General features: G+C 48.7%; 1 protein-coding gene across 1 annotated transcript in view; it reads right to left on the bottom strand.

Annotated features, from left to right (window-relative positions):
- Positions 1-21,082, bottom strand: part of adgrv1 (adhesion G protein-coupled receptor V1) — a 981,490-nt gene that overhangs the window by 491,175 nt on the left and 469,233 nt on the right. The window contains exons 65-67 of the mRNA XM_072516264.1: positions 5,827-5,975; positions 4,455-4,656; positions 3,026-3,245 (exon numbers count right to left, since the gene is read on the bottom strand). Coding sequence (XP_072372365.1) covers positions 3,026-3,245; positions 4,455-4,656; positions 5,827-5,975 — 571 coding nt within the window. The remainder of the gene's footprint in view (positions 1-3,025; positions 3,246-4,454; positions 4,657-5,826; positions 5,976-21,082) is intronic.

Raw genomic sequence — 21,082 nt, 5'->3', positions numbered from 1 at the left:
CTCGTGCCAACTTGAAGTGACGCACAAGTCACGAAAAGCCATCCTTCCTTTCGAGATCGTGGGCTCCTCGAAGGACTCTCTACATGGCGCACAGGCATGCATGCTGCTAAACCTTGTTCAAAGAGTTCACTCTATCTCTCCTGATGACACGTCTGCCTTCCAGGATGCTGACTTTAGGGCGCAACTCAACGCCATCATCGACCAGCACCACAACGTCTTCGAAGGCATGGGCACGCTCCCATATACTTACAAGGTCCTACTCAAACAGAACGCCACGCCTGTGATGCATGCACCTCGCAGAGTCCCAGCACCCCTCAAGGACCGCCTCAAGCAGCAGCTGCAGGACCTCCAAGACCAAGGAGTGATCTCCAGAGTTACGGAACTAATCGACTGGGTCAGTTCCATGGTGTGCTTAAAAAAGCCTTCCAGCGAGCTCAGAATCTGCATTGATCCAAAGGATCTGAATCGCAACATAATGAGGGAGCATTACCCAATCCCCAAACGCGAAGAGGTCACATGCGAGATGGCTCGTGCCAAGCTCTTCGCCAAACTTGACGCCTCGAAAGGATTCTGGCACATTCAACTAGACAGATCCAGCAGGAAACTGGGTACCTTTAACACCCCGGGCAAAGACCTGATCATAGCCGATGTTCTGTCCAGGGCAGTCAACACCCCGTGTGACCCAGCGGGATTCGTCTGCCAGGTTAACGTCCATGTGGCCTCCAATCTACCGGCCACGGATGAACGCCTCGTCCAAATTCGCTGCGAGACTGCGGCTGACCCCCTGCTACAGTGTGTCATGCGCCACCTGACAGACGGGTGGCTTAAGGGCCAATGCCCGCAGTTCTACAATATCAGAGATGATCTGGCGGTAGTCGATGGTGTCCTCCTGAAGCTGGACCGCATTGTTATCCCGCACAGCATGCGCCAGCTTGTCTTGGAACAGCTACACGAGGGCCATCTTGGCGTGGAGAAGTGCCGCCGACGGGCCCGAGAGGCAGTGTACTGGCCCGGCATCAATGACGACATCGCCAACACAGTGCTCAACTGCCCCACCTGTCAGCAGTTCCAGCCGGCCCAACCACGTGAGACCCTACAGTCGCATGAGTTGGTCACATTTCCTTGGTCCAAGGTCGGCATCGACCTGTTCCACGCGCTGGGCAGGGACTATGTTCTGATTGTAGACTATTTTTCAAACTACCCGGAGGTGGTACGTTTGCATGACATCACATCATCTGCAGTCATCCGTGCCTGTAAGGACACTTTTGCTCGTCACGGCATCCCACTCACTGTGATGTCGGACAATGGCCCCTGCTTCGTAAGCCAGGAATGGTCAAACCTTGCCAGGAGGTACAACTTTGTGCATGTGACATCCAGTCCCCTGTACCCCCAATCCAATGGCAAAGCGGAGAAGGGCGTCCACATAGTCAAACGGCTCCTCTGCAAGGCTGCCGATGAGGGATCCGACATCGACCTCGCCCTACTGGCCTATCGCTCAGCCCCACTGTCCACTGGCCTATCGCCAGCCCAGCTGCTCATGGGTCGCACACTGAGGACGACGGTGCCGTCCATTCACGTCCCAAACCTCGACCACGTTCCGGTCCTTCAACGAATGCAACTGTCTCGTGCACAGCACAAGGCGGCTCATGACTCCCGTTCAGCTGATCGCCCTGCTCTGGCTCCAGATGATAACATCCGCATCCATCTTCCGGATGGTGGCTGGTCTGCAACCGCTGTGGTTCTTCGGCAGGTGGCTCCCCGCTCGTTCCTGGTTCGTCTACCAGATGGTTCCATTCTGCGCCGTAATCGACATGCCCTTCATCTCGTTCCGCACTTGCTACGTGATCCTCCGCAGGTGCTACGCCCTCCTGTTGTCCCTGACCTGGACTATGCAGAGATTCCGATCACTCTGCATCCTCCTCACTCTGACGCAGTCCAGCCCGCTCCTCAGCCGGTGGCTCCTGACCCACCCTTGAGGCGGTCAACCAGAATTTGTCGCCCACCTCAGAGACTTAATTTGAGAACTTTGTGCACTAATGGACTCTCTGGTCTGTTCTGTTCTTCCGTTTAATCGTTCAAGTGGTTTGTATATAGTGTTTATCTCGTTATTTGTTTTTGTTATTTTTTGACGCACTGTTTTTTCTGCACCAGGCACCTTCCCATGTAAATAGCTTAGTTTTATGTAAATAGTCCTGTAAATATTTCACACACACGTAGTCAGGAACATTCACCACACACTATTGTCACGCAGGCACATTTTTTTATATAAAAGGGAGGATATCATAATATACACCATGGTGCAGACACACACTGATGGACACACAGTGGGACCAATCAACATACACAACACCACAGCCAATCACCAGTGAGAGCACACGCACTATAAAGACAGGGGGCATCAGAGTTCCCGCTCATTCGAGTAGCAGCTAGCTAGGAGGACAGAGCTCACAGCCTGTAACACAGACATTCACCATGTGCTGAGTGCATCAACTGGTTAGGACAAGGCAAAGGTCTTTAGCTAAAGCTAGTATCGTATTTACCCACAGTTCAAGTATGTTTAAATAGTTAACCTTTTAATAAAATAGTGTTTCACTACTTCAAGTGTTGGTGACCTATGTGTGATCCAGAACACCCAACACATCATACGCCAGATGTGGTCTCATCAGTGTCCTGTACAACTGAAGCGTAGCCTCCCTATTTTCTGATCAATTCCCCTCATGTTAAATTATAACATTCTATTAGCTTTCCTAATTGCTTCTGTACTTGTACTGTACTTGTACTTTCTGGACTTAGCCTTTTGTAATTCATGCCCTCTACACCTCAGAGCTCTGCAATCTCTCACCATTTAGATAATAAGCGTCTTTTTTATTTTTCCTGTCAAAATGGGCAATTTCACATTTGCTCACATTACACATAATTTGCCATTTAAAAAGGTTAGGATCTATCAAGCCAGGTTCCACTCTGGGATCATATCATTTTTCATTATTGAAAAATATCTATTAGATGGGGATAAACTCAAACCTACTTGCACATCACCAGTAAATCCTCCTGTCCTTTCCAACATCAGCATTAGTATCTTTGTTATATTAGGATTAGGGATGGTGAGATGGGTCAGATTTAAGAATCTAATGGTCCCACCGATGGAGTCACTTTTACGGATGGTTACTCTGATGGTGAGTTGTGTTCCAAGTATTGCTCCTCTTGTTGCTGCAGTCAACTGAATCTCAAACTCCTCCGCAGGTTCGCTGCAGGGAAATAAACTACAAATATCAATCTGGCTTCCACTTCAAAACTGCACAGTAAATGTAATCATTGCACAAAAGATTAAACAGTAGATTATCAACATATGTGTTAGAAAATGTCCAGACTTGCTGTTCCAGGCAAGGAATAAATAATGGTTAAGTAAAGTACTTTATAAAGTACACACTCGTGGTGGAAATTTCGACCAGAACCAACTTGTTGATTGTGCCCATTGACAGAACGCTAGGTTTTATTTCAGGAACAGTTGAAGTGTAGACTATGTGTATTGTTGGAAGTGATGTCTTGCAGGAACCATACATTCGGGGTTGGATTTGATACCAAGAGGTGAGATCGGCCATTCTCGCCTTAAAAGGCCCCCCTCCCCTCCCCCCAACTTGGTTGGCTCACCCCAAACCCAAATATTGACTGTTGGGCGATTAATGAGCTTAGGATGAAACATCAGACCCAATTGGGAAGCAAATCCTGCCTCTGAGAGTTGTTGAACAATCAAATGGTTCTCAGCTCTCTGGTCCCTGCAGTACCATTGGAAACAGTCCCCACTGCTGGGACTACAGTGAGTCCCAACAGAGCCAAAATTCAAGATAAGTGCAGGGATGGGGCCAGGTTGGAAGGCCTGGGTAGGGTAGACGGGCAGGGGAAATTTTGGGTGGGAGAATATATTTGGGGGGTGAGGGTGTGTCCAAAAAGGAAGCACCAGCCCCCTTGCACTTGGCACTGATGCTCCCTTCACTAGCTCACCCCCCCCCCCCCACATCACCACTGGCACAAAGATGCCCTTAAGTGGCCATTAATTGACCACTTAAAGTCCTCATTAGCCCATAAGCAAGCAGGCCTACTGATGTTTCCCCTGTCACTTACAAATCTGCAGTAGGAGCAGGTGGGTAGGGGCTGGGAATGTATCCTCTGGCATGGTGCCCAGATTCACCATCCACCAGCAAGCTGCAAGACCAAGCCCCAGATTGGTGAATGTTAAACTTATGGAATAAATTTTATCTAAGCTGTAAATATGACTATACTACATTGTATTATTCACATGTTTCCTCTGGAATATTTGTTGCAATAATTTGTTCAAACTATTTTGTCAAATTTGGTTTTAGGGACCTAATGAACGTACAGGAGGAGTCAGTTTAATTAAACGGTTACTCTGGTGGCAACTCAAGGCTTTTGGTATTTTAGCAAATATTTTTCCTTACCTTTCTGTGTCATCAATAATGGTTACATTGATAAAGCTCTGGTTTTGTCCATCGTAGAATATGACTGTACCATTAGGAAGAATGTAGTCAGCTCCATTGGGTGTTGCTGTGATAGCTCGAGAGACAAACTCTGCTGTGACAAATCCATATGTTCCCCACTTTCTTATCAAAGGAATTCCAAGTATCCCAATGTCCTCCTCAACTGCGGAATTAAATGCAGAGTTGATAATTGTTAATCCTTCTGGTCATTAAATTAAATTCTATGCAATCACGCTACCAGTTCGTAACTCATATCTGAAAGATTTGTGTTATATTTGGGCTCATTAGCAATATGGAATTAACAGTTTAATCCAGTTATATATAGTTATAAACAAATCGTTCTCTCTAAACATTTATATTTTCTTTATTCATGTTCTTCTGTTAATATAATTCACTAAACAAATTGAACATTTTTGTACATTGCTAGGCTCAAGCAGAGAGTCAAATATATAGAGACTGCATTGAATAATCAATTATAAGATATTTAACGATATCAAACTTTTGATTTACTTCGGATGTCTCGCGTCTTACCTAGCCAGCTTTAAATCTGTTTCTTGCAGCTGTCTCTTTAATTCAGAACTCTTTCTCTGATTTTTTTTTCTTTAACTTCACCTGAGCAAGATCTTGTTCAACCTTTTGTTCTTTGTCCCTTTAACTTAACTATCTTCCCGAGATATACTTTTGTCTCACTTCCCTGGTTTCTGGGCTTTCTTTTGGGAAGTCTGCTTCTCTACAGTTCCCTTGATAAGGGGCTGGTTTAGCACAGTGGGTTAAATAGCTGACTTGTAATGCAGAACAATGCCAGCAGCGCGGGTTCAATTCCCGTACCGGCCTCCCCGAACAGGCGCCAGAATGTGGCAACTGGGGGCTTTTCACAGTGACTTCATTGAAGCCTACTTGTGACAATAAGTGATTATTATTATATATCCTGACCAGCTTCTCCTGGTTCCAAATTAAAACAAACTCAGAGGTTCTTTCTATCCTCATGTGGTCCCGGTCGCTAAGCAACAACCTAATTTTCCTTTAAGCCCTGTTTGCTCTCATGTCATAAACCCTCATTACCAAGCATGCACCTGAAACAAACTGAAGTCATTAACCCTTTCAAATACAGAAACACTGAATTAAAATTACTTTAAGCTAGGTCTTATTTCTAATACCCATAAGTACAAATATACATCTGTTTCCTGGCAACATGATCTATTGTAAAACTATAGCCCTGTTTCTCTGAGTCACAATCCCTATCAGCAAAGCTATCCTCTGGATTGTATACTCATATCTTATACTCTTTCACCCGAATTGATACTTCATTAAGGGGGGGATAAAAATAACTTACCTTCTATACTGAGGAATTGTGGATCAATTTCTATAATACCTCCTGCATTGTCATTTGTTTGTATTACTATCCTAATGGATGAGATGTTACCCAAAACAGGAGGTTGATCTGGTTGGATGCCGTGATCTCCAACAGTGAAATCATGAATACTGGCAAAATATAGAAGGACAATAACGTTTTCGATTTATTACACATCAGATGTAAACAAGAAAAACACAATATTTTGATTACCTTACTGATTTACTGAGTATTGACGACCTGGGTGGAATATAGTACCTAAAAAAGCACTGAATTCAGATTGAACAGCAAATTCCAAAGAAATTTGATACATATTTGAAATTTTGAAATATCAGGGCGAGGAAGACAGAATAATGGAGTGGTACTAATTGAATAGTTCTTTCAAAGAGCTAGCACAATCACACTGGTTGCAATGGCTCCTTCTGTGTTGAATGATTCAATGGTACAGCGACACCATCAAGTTTTGAAGCTTAAGCTTCCTAGTTTTATGAATTCTTACAGGTAATCCTTATATTCGGCTGGATGGCTGGTTCGTGATGTAGAGCGATGCCATCAACGCTGATACAATTCCCGTATCAGCTGAGATTATTCATGAAAGCCCAGCCTTCTCAACCTTGCCCCTCGCCTGAGGTGTGGTGACCCTCAGATTAAATCACCACCAGTCAGCTCTCAAAGGTTAGAGCAGCCTGTGGTCCTCTGGGACTGTGACAATATTTACATTTTTAAATTGAAGTGGCTGTAAAAATGGACTTTAGACTCATAATAAAAGCAAAAAACTGCAAATGCTGTAAATCAGAAATAAAAACAGAAAATACTGGAAAGACTCAGCAGGTCTGACAGCATCCGTGTAGAGAGAACCAGAGTTAACGTTGCAAGTCTGTATGTCTGTTCTGAGTGCCAAGGAATAACAGCAGAGGCCTGATGGAATAGAATGGAATCAACACACCACCATTAAAAAACACGTCCCCATCACAGATCCCCCAGCCCATCTACCCAGCTTCAATTTGCCGCACCAACATTGGGCACTCCTCAACCATTTCCTGGCAAAAGCTTTTGTGCAGCAAATGGACACAAGTGGGGCCTTGCAGGAAACCCAGACTACAACTGTGGTGCACCCGAATCAATGACTCACATCATTGAAGATTGCCATGACAGAATTCAGCGGAGGTCTCAGAGAGCTCTATTTAGCCACTGCGGAAACTACTGTCTGGCTTATTGATTATTGCACATATAAAAAAAGAGTGGAGCCCTTAGACCTAGTTTTGAGCCAATGAAAGACTAATTGGAAGGTGAGCATCAGTAGGAAGAAATTAGGATAGAAAAGCATTTGAGCTTCTTTATGAAGAGGACAAAAGGTTAGAGTTGATTCGTTATATGTCAATTTAATAATAAAAATAGAGATCAAGTATTCAAAAGTAGGACAGAAGAAGACAGGAGAACAAGAGAACTAATTTAAAACATGCCTAACATTCTTCGTAGTGTAATAAATGTAAAATAATTATTTTTACAAAAGTCAATGACCAAGGTTAAACCACATTGTGTACAAATAGAGGTTGAGAGATTGAATCCACTGTTTCAACTGATGGGGGAGATCACCTACCCTTATTAAGCAGACTGTCAATTTTTGGCTGGCTCGGTGGAGAAAAGCTGTATGATCTCACTACTGCATCTTAGGTGGCGAGGAAGCAATAATGGTACAGAATTACCTTCAACAAATTTAAGAGATACTTTAAACTGATCTATGCTCTCCGTGGTGAGTTTCATCCACCGACCTGTTAAAATTACCCCCAGTGCGTCATCAGACGGTCACAGGATGACACTAATCAGAGGTTTAGAATTGTCGGAGTACATGTTCTGGGTAAAGACTTCTGTGATAAATGAAGGTGACATTGTTAATTGTATGCAGGTGGTTGGCATTAACTAAGGATTTGTTTGTGTGTCGATCAACAGAAACAGATTGAAACCAAAGTTTGTAACATGTATCTATGAAAGTAAATGCCTATAAGAGGGTGTAAAGATTGGTTCCAATTTTATCCTCCAGCATCTGGCTTTCTACAATGTGAAAGGCAGCAGGGGAGTTAAATGTTCTTATTATTAATAATATAATTACCACAAACCTCCGAACCCAGATCACTAACTATTATGGACTCAATCCAGCTATACACCATGGAAAAGCAGATTGCCTCTGAGGGTTCCAGTGTTCCCATGAAAAATATGCCTGAAATTTAGGATGCTAAGGAATGTGAATTATAGCATAATTCAAAATTCTTCTGCAAAATGAGAAATTATTATTTGAACTTAGCTAAATTCAGCATATGTTGACCAAAACGTGCAGCCGATGTTTGTTTAGGCTCAGCTATGTACAAAGCTCATATTTACCAACATAATCTTCAGGTTAAAACTTCACAATTATACGCTATAAAGCTGTCGGCCTGAGACTGGTATGAAAAAGTACCCTGAATAAACTTGCATTTTTAACAGTGAAATTAAATTCACTCACTTGACCCAGAGGGGAAAAAAAAATCACAAAAATAAAAATATATTCTTTCAGTCACAGCTTGTGTCAGAGAAAGTTCAATTATTTTCTATAACTTTATTTTTGTGAAAATAAGAAACTATAATGGTCTGTAGAGGATGACCAAATGGAGCAGATGGAAATGAAGGGCAGGATTCTTTGTTCGGGAGACTATGTTCTGCCGTTGGATTTGAATTGTGGGTAATTTGCACCCCCGCTAGGAACACTGGCCATGTGGAATTCAGGTGATGCAAATGAGCCAACACGCTGCCCAGGTGCAGCCCAAGTGATTCCCCGCTCCGCTGGCATCAGGATTCTCATTACAAACCTGACAAGACAGAGCAGCTTTTAATCGCTCCACTCGGCAAAGACGGTCATTCCAGCCAAGAAGATGGCTACACGCAGACCAGCCCCCAGATTCTTGGAGTTGGAGATAGAACGAATGCTGGGTGCCATTTAAGAAAGGAGGGACACCCACTTGCCCAGGGTGGGGCAGAGACTCAAGCCCACCCTTCTCAACAGTGCCTGGGATGAGGTGGCAAAGGCTGTCAGTGCTGCCAATCTCACCAGGAGGACTGGTATGCAATGCAGAAAGAAGATAAATGACCTCCGAAGAGCAGCTTGGGTGAGCCACCACAACTCTCTGTGCCCTTGGCTTCACTCCCGTTCCACACTCTTCACATCTGCCCTCAATCCACTAGGGGCCAACAACACCCCACCTGTCTGGCATCTCCCTTACAACCGACTCTCCACCAAACACCAACGCGTGTATTGTCCTCTTTGGCCAGGAGCCTTGAACACACTTGCCACCAGCTATAGACCACCATAAAACACGCTTCCCAGTATCTCACTATCTTTTTTCTGTGTCCCCAAGTATAAGGCAACTCACAATCAACTGGGGCGTCAGAAGAGGGGAGGCGGCAACCTAGACATTCGGGTCCACACCCCATCAAAGAAAAGGACCTGCAACTCTCGGGTGAGGTCAAGGAGAGGGAAGTGGCTGCACAGAAGATACCAACGTTTCGCCACTGCTTTCACCAGCATCATCCACCATCACAGAGGCTATCACCTCGTGGGTAATGTTAGTGATCAGGCTCCTGGGTCACCCTCTGGCGAGCACCACACACATGCTGCAGCATGTCAGTAGGAGGCAGGGATTCCTGAGGGAACGGACGATCGGAGGGCTGCCCGATCCCAGGGAACAGCTGTCACCCAAACAGATGTTACACTTTGGGAAATATGATCCCATCACTGGTGGAGATGCAGAAGCAGAACCAGAATCTGCAGGTGGGGATGTCAGCAGCTTTCCAGCACCTACACGTGCAGCTGGAGAGTCCTGCCACCTTCAGACACAAGAGGCGTTGTCGTCACACATGCCAACATTTAATGGATGGCGTCTCTTTGAAAGTTGCCACTCAAGTGGATAGAGCTGTGAAGAAGGCCAATGGTGTGCTCGCGTTCATTAACTGAGGGATTGAATTTAAGAGCCGTGAGGTGATGATGCAGCTGTACAAAACTTTGGTAAGGCCACATTTGGAGTACTGTGTACAGTTCTGGTCGCCTCATTTTAGGAAGGATGTGGAAGCTTTGGAAAAGGTGCAAAGACGATTTACCAGGATGTTGCCTGGAATGGAGAGTAGGTCTTACGAGGAAAGGTTGAGGGTGCTAGGCCTTTTCTCATTAGAACGGAGAAGGATGAGGGGCGACTTGATAGAGGTTTATAAGATGATCAGGGGAATAGATAGAGTAGACAGTCAGAGACTTTTTCCCCGGGTGGAACAAACCATTACAAGGGGACATAAATTTAAAGTGAAAGGTGGAAGATATAGGAGGGATATCAGAGGTGGGTTCTTTACCCAGAGAGTAGTGGGGGCATGGAATGCACTGCCTGTGGAAGTAGTTGAGTCGGAAACATTAGGGACCTTCAAGCAGCTATTGGATAGGTACATGGATTACGGTAAAATGATATAGTGTAGATTTATTTGTTCTTAAGGGCAGCACGGTAGCATTGTGGATAGCACAATGCTTCACAGCTCCAGGGTCCCAGGTTCGATTCCGGCTTGGATCACTGTCTGTGCGGAGTCTGCACGTCCTCCCCGTGTCTGCGTGGGTTTCCTCCGGGTGCTCCGGTTTCCTCCCACAGTCCAAAGATGTGCAGGTTAGGTGAATTGGCCAATGATAAATTGCCCTTAATGTCCAAAATTGCCCTTGGTGTTGGGTGGAGGTGTTGAGTTTGGGTAGGGTGCTCTTTCCGGAGCCGGTGCAGACTCAAAGGGCCGAATGGCCTCCTTCTGCACTGTAAATTCAATGATAATCTATGATTAATCTAGGACAAAGGTTCGGCACAACATCGTGGGCCGAAGGGCCTGTTCTGTGCTGTATTTTCTATGTTCTATGTTCTATGTCTGTGGTGGAAGGCCTGGGGCAAGACGTCAAAGCCATTTGCCAGGACGTCCAAGGCTTGGGGCACACTGCGTTGTCCATGGCTGAGGCACAGGACAAGAGAACCCAGATACAGGCGAACATGTCCTGGGCACAGAGCTTGGCCCATTCACAAAGAGTCATGGCTGAGGGCATTGGCCGGTCGCTGACTGACCTGGGCAAGTCACAGAGGGACATGTCATAGGTGCAGAGGGACATGACCAAGGCTGTGGGGGATATCATGGAGGCAGTGAGGAACATGGCTCACTCGTTGAGGGACATGTCCCAGCTTCAGTGCGCCATGACTAAGGGCGTCAACACCGTAGTTCAGATGAGGACGGGCCTCCAGGACTGGCTGAGCCAGGTGACGATGGTGCCTCTGGAGTTTACTCCAGCCTCACCTCCATTCCAGGGGCCAGCGAGCACCGAGGGAGGAGGAGGTGATGGGGCCCATGCCGGCATCTCCTGCAGGGGAGGTGCAGGAACATCTCAGCGCTTCCAAATCCCCCCCCACCTGACACTGGCGCATCTCATGGGCAGTGGACAGAACAGGCTGACATGCTGTCACCTGTCACACCCGAACGTCAACTGGGCCTCCAGGCCCAGGCCCTCCAGATGACGATCACCAAGGGAATCACAGGGCAGAGGGCGAGACAACCAGCAGGCCGCCTCCAAGTCTGATGTGCTTCCTGGGGTAACACCTAGGAGGAGCGGTAGAGCACAAAAGGTTAGGATGATAGATGATACTTAAATTAACATGGGTGTAGTAGATAGAAGATAATAATGGGGAAGGGAAAACCTGTTGTAAATACACATAATTAAATATGTTTTTGGGGGCAAGAAGGAATCGTCAGCACACATGCAGGGATCACCTGGGCAGAGAGAGGTAGATATTCTTGAAGTCAGGAGTAGGACTTTGTCAGGCAACGAAGAGCACCAGAGCTCATTTCACAGTGAGTCGTTATCATCCTCCGTTAGGTGGACAAGATCTGCTGATACTGCCAACCCAGGGCAATCACCATGCGGTGGCGATGGTATGACCCTCGGAGGGGGGAGGGAGAGCTCTGGTGGTGGGAAGAAATGGAAAGCTGGGGGAAGGTGAACTGCACGACGGAGGGAGAGGGATAGGGTGGAAGGACTGAGAGAGAAGGAATGAGTGAGAGACTCAGGGGAAGGTGGAATGTATGTGCGGTGGGGGCAGGGGGCTTTGAAGTAGGGTAGGAGGGTGAAAAGAGGCAGGACAGGTGGCAGAGCTGCCAGCGGCCAGGCTTCCTCGTTGATAAATCAGGAGGTGATGAGGTCTTCCAGTGAGCAGTGGCCTTGGATCACATCTTGGGCGGCCAGCCCAGCCAGCTCAGGATCCATGCTCGGATCCTCCATGACACCATCCTCATCCTTTGAAGCCTGCCATTCTTCCTCTGCCTCCACCATGATGTTATGAAGGACGCAGCAGGCGACCACAATACTCAACACCATCTTGAGGCTATACTGGAGAGCCCACCAGAGTGGTCCATGCATCAGAAGCCCAACTTGAGAACACCAATGCACCGCTTGATGATGTTCCTGGTTGCTGCATGAGCGCCATTATAACGGTTCTCCGCCTCGGTCTTGGGCCTCTGCACAGGCGTCATTAGCCATGACCTCTGTCACCTTAGGGAGCGCTTCGAAGGTGCTGGGAACCGATGAGTGTGGCAGGATGTACACGTCGTGCATGATGCCTGGATATCGGGGCATTCCAGCGATGGCAGCAATTCCTGCAGCACGGCGGAGCAGTGGTTCGCATTGCTGCCTCACGGCAACGAGGTTCCAGGTTCAATCCCAGCTCTCCCATGTGGAGTTTGACATTCTCCCCGTGTTTGCGTGGGTTTCACCCCCACAACAATTTGTGTAGGGTAGGTGGATTGGCCACGCTAAATTGCTCCTTAATTGAAAAAAAAAATGAATAGGGTACTCTAAATTTATATTTAAAATTTTTTTAATTTTTAATTCTTGCTGCCTGGGCATCCTATTGGGCCTAGGCCATGTTCAAGGTGATGTAGTCCAATGCCCGGGCGCATAGGGCATCCGCTACAGCGCGGATGCACCTCTGCATGGCCGTTTGCAAGATCCCATACAGGTCTCCACTCAAGCCCTGGAATGAATCAGAGGTATAAAGGTTCGTCACCTCCATACTCTCTCAGTGCCAGGCGAGCCACCGTGCATCCGCAACAACAGCACAGGCCAGGCACATAGTGAGCACAACTGGCTGTAGTCCAAAATCCATGTCTCTGTGGCCCAGGAAGGGGGGGGGGGAAGAAAAAAGGAGAAAAGTAGAGACAGAGAATGTCAGCAAGATGAGGATTCCCATGATCAGCCAATGCCACTAGGTTAGATGGTCACCTTGAATTGAACAGCTGCACCCCTCTCAACATGTCCACCTCCTTCCACCTACCCCGGCCCCTTCGAGATGATGCCGTCCATGTCATGATATGCAAACATGCAGATAATGATATACAGACAGGCACAGGCAGGCAGCTAATGAACACAGAGAACAGGACATGACCAATGAGCAGGCAGGACACTCAGGGGTGGTATCTCACTATAAAAGGCTCAGGGGTGGTATCTCACTATAAAAGGCTCAGGGGTGGTATCTCACTATAAAAGGCACGAGGTACTCACACTCCGCCTCTTTCCACTGATGAACATCTACAGAGTGAGTCAGGGTATATTGTACACACCTCCAGCACGTGGCTAAGAGCTAGTCTGGTTCAGTCAGACAGAGTAACCACACTTAGGTTAGCAGAGAGTCGAACTCACAGAGAACTGTACTAACTGTGCTACTGGTTCAATAAATCAGATTGAACTAACATCAAGGTCTGGAATATCTTTTGGTTAAGGCTGCATCCAGTTGCAGCCTGTGTTATCCCAGAGTACATAACTTGACAGTCCACACTGCACCTGTCCCCATTGGTGACCAGCACCTAGCCCGAGGTGTGGGGAACCTCTATCCTCACCACCCGCCTTTGCCAACAGGGGTAATGGTGGCTGCCACAACTGGTATGAGCAATAGGCTCTGTGGCCCGTGTCCTATTTCTCCCAGTGTGGGTCTACTCACTGGGTGGGCCTTGTGTTATCCCACCAGCAGGGTGGAAACTGGTTGTGTGGTGGAGATGTTCATATTATGCAGTCATTCATCTCTATGCTAAGAGTCTGGTGTACGGGTAGATCCTCCAGATGGGGGTGAGCGGGAGACTGTCATCTTAGCTGCAGTGTTACGTGGAGCCTGGGTTTAACACACAGGTTGTGACAGGAAGCTGGTCAGGTTTTCTGGCCAGGGGCAGGATGGGTGGGATCAGGGGCCCGGTGGACAGGCAGGGCTTGGAGACATAGAAACATAGAAAATTGGAGGAAGAGGAGTCCATTTGGCCCTCCAAGCCTGCTCCGCCATTCATTACGATCATGGCTGATCATCCAACCCAACAGACTGATCCCGCCTTCCCCTATATCCTTTGATACCCTTTGCCCCAAGTGCTGTATCTAACTGCTTCTTACCCTTCGCCCCAAGGGCTATATCTAACTGCTTCTTACCCTTCGCCCCAAGGGCTATATCTAACTGTTTCTTCATAACATACATGTTGTCCTCAACTGCTTTCAGTGGTAGCAAATTCCGTGGGCCGACCACTCTCTGGGTGAAGGAATTTCTCCTCACCTCAGTCCTAAATGGTCTACTCCATATCCTCAGACTGTGACCCCTGGCTTACCCACCAATGGGAACATCCTTCTTGCACGACCCTGTCTAGTCCTATTAGGATTTTATAGGTTTCTATGCGATACCCCCCTCATTCTTCAGAGCTCCAGTGAATACAATCCTAACCGATTCAATCTCTCCACATATGTCAAGCCTGCCATCCCAGGAATCACTCTGGTAAACCATCTCTGCACTACCTCTATCCAAATTATATTGCATCTGCCATTCATATGCCCACTCACTCAAAATCGTACATCCTCCTCACAGCTCACCTGCCCACCCAGCTTTGTGTCATCTGCAAATTTGGAGATATTACATTTCGTTCCCTCATTTAAATCATTAATATATATTGTGAGTAGCTGGGGTCCCAGCACTGATCCCTGCGGTACCTCACCAGTCACTGCCTGCCATTTGGAAAAATACCTGTTTATTCCGACTCTTTGTTTCCTGTCTGCCAACCAGTTTTTTTATCCATTTCAATATGCCTAATCCCATGCGCTTTAATTTTACACGTTAATCTCTTATGTGGTACTTTGTTTAAATTCCTCAGAATTCAGTCCAAATAAACCATAAATACTGACTCCCCTTCATCAACTCTACTAGTTACAGCCTCAAAAAATTCCAGTAGATTTGTCAAGCACTGGGGGCAGCACGGTAGCATTGTGGATAGCACAAGTGCTTCACAGCTCCAGGGTCCCAGGTTCGATTCGGGCTTGGGTCACTGTCTGTGTGGAGTCTGAACATCCTCCCCTTGTGTGCATGGGTTTCCTCCGGGTGCTCCGGTTTCCTCCCACAGTCCAAAGATGTGCAGGCTAGATGGATTGACCATGATAAATTGCCCTTAGTGTCCAAAATTGCCCTTCGTGTTGGGTCGGGTTACTGAGTTATGGGGATAGGGTGGAGGTGTTGACCTTGGGGAGGGTGTTCTTTCCAAGAGCCGGTGCAGACTAGATGGGCCGAATGGCCTCCTTCTGCACTGTAAATTCTATGAAACCTCTATGAAACTATGATTTCCCTGTCATAAATCCATGCTGACTCTGTTGAATCCTGCCACAGTTTTCCAAGTGCTCTGCTCTAAAATCCTTGATAATGGATTCTAGAATTTCCCCCACTACTGGTCTTTAATTCCCTGTTTTTTTTCTACCTCCCTTTTTAAATGGTCGGGTTACATTAGCTACCCTCCAATCTGTAGGAGCTGCTCCAGAGTCCATGGATTTTGGAAGATGGTCACCAATGCATCCATTATTGCTAGAGCCACTTCCTTAAGTACTCTTGGAAGTGTCAGGCCCTGGGAATTTATCAGCCTTCAATCCCATCAATTTCCCGATACCATTTCTCTACTAATACTGATTTCCTTCATTCCTCCCTCTCATTAAACCCTGTGTTCCAAACATTTATTTAAAAAAAATATATTTTATTAAAGTTTTCAAACACAATTTTTCCCCCTTACAAATCAATAAAAACGGTAACACAATAACTAACAGATAACATTGTTTAAGTTAAGTAGCGAACTAACAAAGTAACAAAAAATGGTGCTCCCCCCTCCCTCCCCTCCAATTAGAACAAAAACAAGTTGCCCCCCCCTTCCCTCCCTCCCCCCCGCCCCCCCCTTTCTGGGCTGCTGCTGGCTATCTATTTTCCCCTATCGTTCCGCTAGATAGTCAAGGAACGGTTGCCACCGCCTGGAGAACCCCTGAGCCGATCCTCTCAGCGCAAACCTCATCCGTTCCAGTTTTATGAACCCTGCCATATCGTTTATCCAGGCCTCCACGCCGGGGGGTTTCGCTTCCTTCCACATGAGTAAAATCCTTTGCCGGGCTACCAGGGACGCAAAGGCCACAATATCGGCCTCTTTCGACTCCTGCACTCCCGGCTCATCCGCTACCCCAAATATAGCTGACCCCCAGCCTGGCCTGACCCGGACCTTCACCACCTTCGAGATCACTCTTGCCACTCCCCTCCAATACTCCTCCAATGCTGGACACGACCAAAGCATATGTGTGTGGTTCGCCGGGCTTCCCCCGCACCTCCCGCACCTGTCCTCCACTCCGAAGAACCTGCTCGACCTCGCTCCCGTTATATGTGCTCTATGTAGCACCTTAAATTGGATCAGGCTAAGCCTGGCACACGAGGAAGAGGAATTTACCCTACTTAGGGCATCAGCCCACAAACCCTCCTCAATCTCCTCCCCGAGCGCTTCTTCCCATTTTCCTTTCAGCTCTTCTACCAGCTCCTCCCCCTCTTCTCGCATCTCCCGGTATATTTCGGACACTCTGCCCTCCCCGACCCACACCCCCGAAAGCACTCTATCCTGGATCCCCTGTGTCGGGAGCAGCGGAAATTCCCTCACCTGTTGTCTCGTGAACGCCCTCACCTGCATAGACCTAAAGATATTCCCCGGAGGCATCTCATACTTTTCCTCTAGCGCTCCCAAGCTCGCAGACTTCCCATCTATAAATAAGTCTCCCACTCTCCTAATTCCTGCCCGGTGCCAGCTCTGGAACCCTCCGTCCAACCTCCCTGGGGCAAACCTATGGTTGTTCCTGATCGGGGACCACACCGAGGCTCCCAACACACCCTTCTGTCGCCTCCATTGCCCCCAGATACTTAATGTTACCGCCACCACTGGGTTCATGGTAAACCTTTACGGGGAGAGCGGTAGCGGCGCCGTCACCAGTGCTTTTAAGCTCGTTCCTTTACAGGACACCATCTCCAGCCTCTTCCACGCCTCCCCCTCTCCCTCTATCATCCACTTGCAGATCATCGCCACATTGGCGGCCCAGTAATAGTCACCCAAATTCGGCAACGCCAGTCCCCCTCTGTCCCTGCTACGCAGCAGGAACCTCCTCCTTCCCCTCGGGGCCTTTCCTGCCCACACACAACTCATAATGCTCCTATCTATTTTCTTTAAAAAGGCCTTGGTGATCAAGATGGGGAGACATTGAAACACAAATAGGAACCTCGGGAGGACCATCATCTTAATCGCCTGCACTCTGCCTGCCAGTGACAGCGGCAGCATATCCCACCTTTTGAAATCCTCTTCCATCTGCTCCACCAGCCGAGTCAGATTGAGTTTGTGTAAAGTTCCCCAGCTCCTGGCTATCTGAATCCCCAAATATCGGAAGTTTCTTTCCGCCCTGCTTAACGGCAGGCCATCTATCCCTCTACTCTGGACCCCAGGGTGTATTTCGAAAAGCTCACTCTTTCCCATGTTAAGCCTATATCCCGAAAAGTCTCCAAACTCCCTCAATGTCTGCATAACCTCTGTCATCCCCCCCACTGGATCCGCCACATACAGCAGTAGGTCATCTGCATAGAGTGACACTCGGTGTTCCTCTCCCCCTCTAACCACCCCCCTCCATTTCCTAGAGTCTCTCAGCGCTATGGCCAGTGGTTCAATTGCCAGCACGAACAGTAATGGGGACAGAGGGCACCCCTGCCTTGTTCCCCTATGCAACCGAAAATAGTCCGATCTTTGCCGATTTGTGACTACACTTGCCACTGGGGCTCCATAGAGGAGTTTAACCCAGCTGACAAACCCCTCCCCGAACCCAATCCTCCTCAGCACCTCCCATAAGTACTCCCACTCTACCCTATCAAATGCCTTCTCTGCATCAATTGCTGCCACTATCTCTGCCTCTCCCTCTGCTGGGGGCATCATTATCACCCCCAATAGCTGTCGCACGTTGACATTCAATTGTCTCCCCTTTACAAACCCTGTCTGGTCTTCGTGCACCACCCCCGGGACACAATCCTCTATCCTCATTGTCAGCACTTTTGCCAGCAACTTGGCGTCCACATTCAGGAGCGAGATAGGCCTATAAGACCCGCATTGCAGTGGATCTTTATCCCGCTTCAGGATTAGTGATATCGTCACCTCCGACATTGTCGGGGGTAGAGTCCCCCTTCTCTGGCCTCGTTAAAGGTTCTTGCCAGCAGCGGGGCCAGCAAGTCCACATATTTCCTATAAAATGCCACCGGGAACCCGTCTGGTCCCAGGGCCTTCCCTGCCTGCATGTTCCCCCACCCTTTAGTCACCTCGTCCACCCCAATTGGCGCTCCCAGACCTGCCACCTCCTGCTCCTCCACCTTCGGGAACCTTAGTTGGTCCAGAAACTGCTGCATCCCCTCTTTTCCCTCCGGGGGTTGGGACCTATATAACGTCTCATAAAAGGTCTTAAACACCTCATTTACCTTCCCTACATTCCGCACCGTAGTTCCCGTTTCATCCCTAACTCCCCCTATTTCCCTCGCCGCTGTCCTCTTACGAAGCTGGTGGGCCAGCAGCCGACGCGCCTTTTCCCCATACTCGTATCTCATCCCCTGTGCCTTCCTCCACTGTGCCTCTGCCTTCCCTGTGGTCAGCAGGTCAAACTCCGTCTGGAGTCTTCGCCTCTCCCTATATAGACCTTCGTCCGGGGCCTCCGCATATCTTTTATCCACACTCAAAATCTCCCCCAGTAATCTCTCCCTCTCTTTGGCCTGTTTTCCCCTTGTAAGCCCTGATGGAGATCAACACTCCCCTCACCACCGCCTTCAACGCTTCCCATACAACCCCCACTTGGACCTCCCCATCATCATTGGCCTCCAGGTACCTTTCCATACATCCCCGTACCCTCCCACAGACACCCTCATCCGCCAATAATCCCACATCCAGTCGTCAGAGTGGGCGCTGTTCCCTCTCCTCTCCTAGTTCCAGATCCACCCAGTGCGGGGCATGGTCTGAAACAGCTATGGCCGAGTACTCCGTTCCTTCCACCCTCGAAATCAGTGACCTAGCCAAAACAAAGAAATCTATCCGGGAGTATACCCTATGGACATTGGAGAAAAAGGAGAACTCTTTGGCCAGCGGCCTAGCAAATCTCCACGGATCCACTCCCCCCATTTGGTCCATAAACCCCCTAAGCACCTTGGCCGCTGCCGGCCTTCTTCCGGTCCTGGATCTAGATCTATCTAACCCTGGGTCCAGCACGGTATTGAAATCCCCCCCCATTACCAAGTTTCCTACCTCCAGGTCCGGGATACGTCCCAGCATCCGCTTCATAAATCCCGCATCATCCCAGTTCGGGGCAGAGACGTTGACCAGCACGACCTCCATTCCCTGCAGTCTGCCACTCACCATCACATATCTGCCACCGTTGTCCACTACTATATTCCTAGCCTCGAACGACACCCGTTTCCCCACCAATATAGCCACCCCTCTATTCTTTGCGTCCAGCCCTGAGTGGAACACCTGTCCCACCCATCCTTTCCTTAACCTAACCTGATCCGCCACCTTCAGATGCATCTCCTAAAGCATGGCCACGTCTGCCTTCAGTCCTTTTTAGTGCGTGAGCACTCGGGCCCTCTTAATCGGCCTATTTAGGCCTCTCACGTTCCACGTGATCAGCCGGATTGGGGCCTCCCCCCCCCTCCCCGCCGTCGACTAGCCATCACCCCCCCCGTCGACTAGCCATCACCCACTCTGGGCCAGTCCCATGTCCAGGTCCCGCGCACCCACCAGTCCCCCAGGCGGCACATTCCTGCCCTGACCACCTCTTCTCTTACCAGCTCCCTTTCGATCTCAGCAGCAGCAACCCAGTTATCCCCCCCCCTCCCCCCCCCCCCCCCCCCCCGCTAGATCCCCATCTAGCATGGTTACTCCCCTCATATTGCTTCCGAAAGTCAGCTGACTTCAACTGACCCCGGCTTCTCCCTGACCCCTCAGTGTGTGGAACTCCCATCTTCCTTGCGCCTGTCTTCCCGCCATCATCTCTCTAGCGCGGGGAAAGACCCGCGCTTTCCTAGAACCGTCCCGCCCCCTATGGTGCAGCTCCCCCTACAGCCCCGTTCCCATTCCCCATCCCCCACCTATGTCCCTTTTTTCCCCACCGGTGCCCACATTTCTCAGTGTCCCCCCCGTCAAAGACCGTCCCGATACAGTGAACCTCCCTTTCCCCAGTTTACATTTTTATACATCAGCATTGTCGTTTCCCCCCCAACATCAGTCCCTCAGTTCTGGTCCAGTTTCTCTTTTTGGATGAAGGTCCATGCTTCTTCCGACGTTTCAAAATAATAGTGTCTATCGTGGTACGTGACCCATAATCGCGCCTGCTGCAGCATCCCGAACTTTACTTTCTTCTTATGCAGCACCTCCTTGGCTCGATTGAAACTCGCTCTCCTTCTCGCCACCTCCGCGCTCCAGTCCTGATACACTCGTATCACTGCATTCTCCCATACACCGTACCTTCTTGGCCCAGCTCAAAACAACCTCTCTGTCATTGAGGCGGTGAAATCTCACGACCATCGCCCTTGGTGGTTCTCCAGCCTTTGGTCTCCTTGCAGGGACCCGGTGAGCCCCTTCCACCTCCAAGAGGCCCGAGGGGGCCTCAGCTCCCATTAGCGAATGTAGCACCGTGCTCACGTAAGTCCCGCCGTCAGCTCCCTCCACTCCCTCGGGGAGACCCAGGATCCGGAGGTTCTTTCTCCTTGATCTATTTTCCAGGACTTCAATTCTTTCGATGCACTTCTTATGTAGCGCCTCGTGCGTCTCCATTTTGACCGCTAGGCCCAGGATCTCATCCTCGTTTTCAGTT

Source organism: Scyliorhinus torazame, chromosome 9 (genome assembly GCF_047496885.1).
Source record: "Scyliorhinus torazame isolate Kashiwa2021f chromosome 9, sScyTor2.1, whole genome shotgun sequence".
In the NCBI taxonomy this organism is placed as follows: Eukaryota; Metazoa; Chordata; class Chondrichthyes; order Carcharhiniformes; family Scyliorhinidae; genus Scyliorhinus; species Scyliorhinus torazame.
This window is presented reverse-complemented; position numbering and strand designations above follow the sequence as displayed.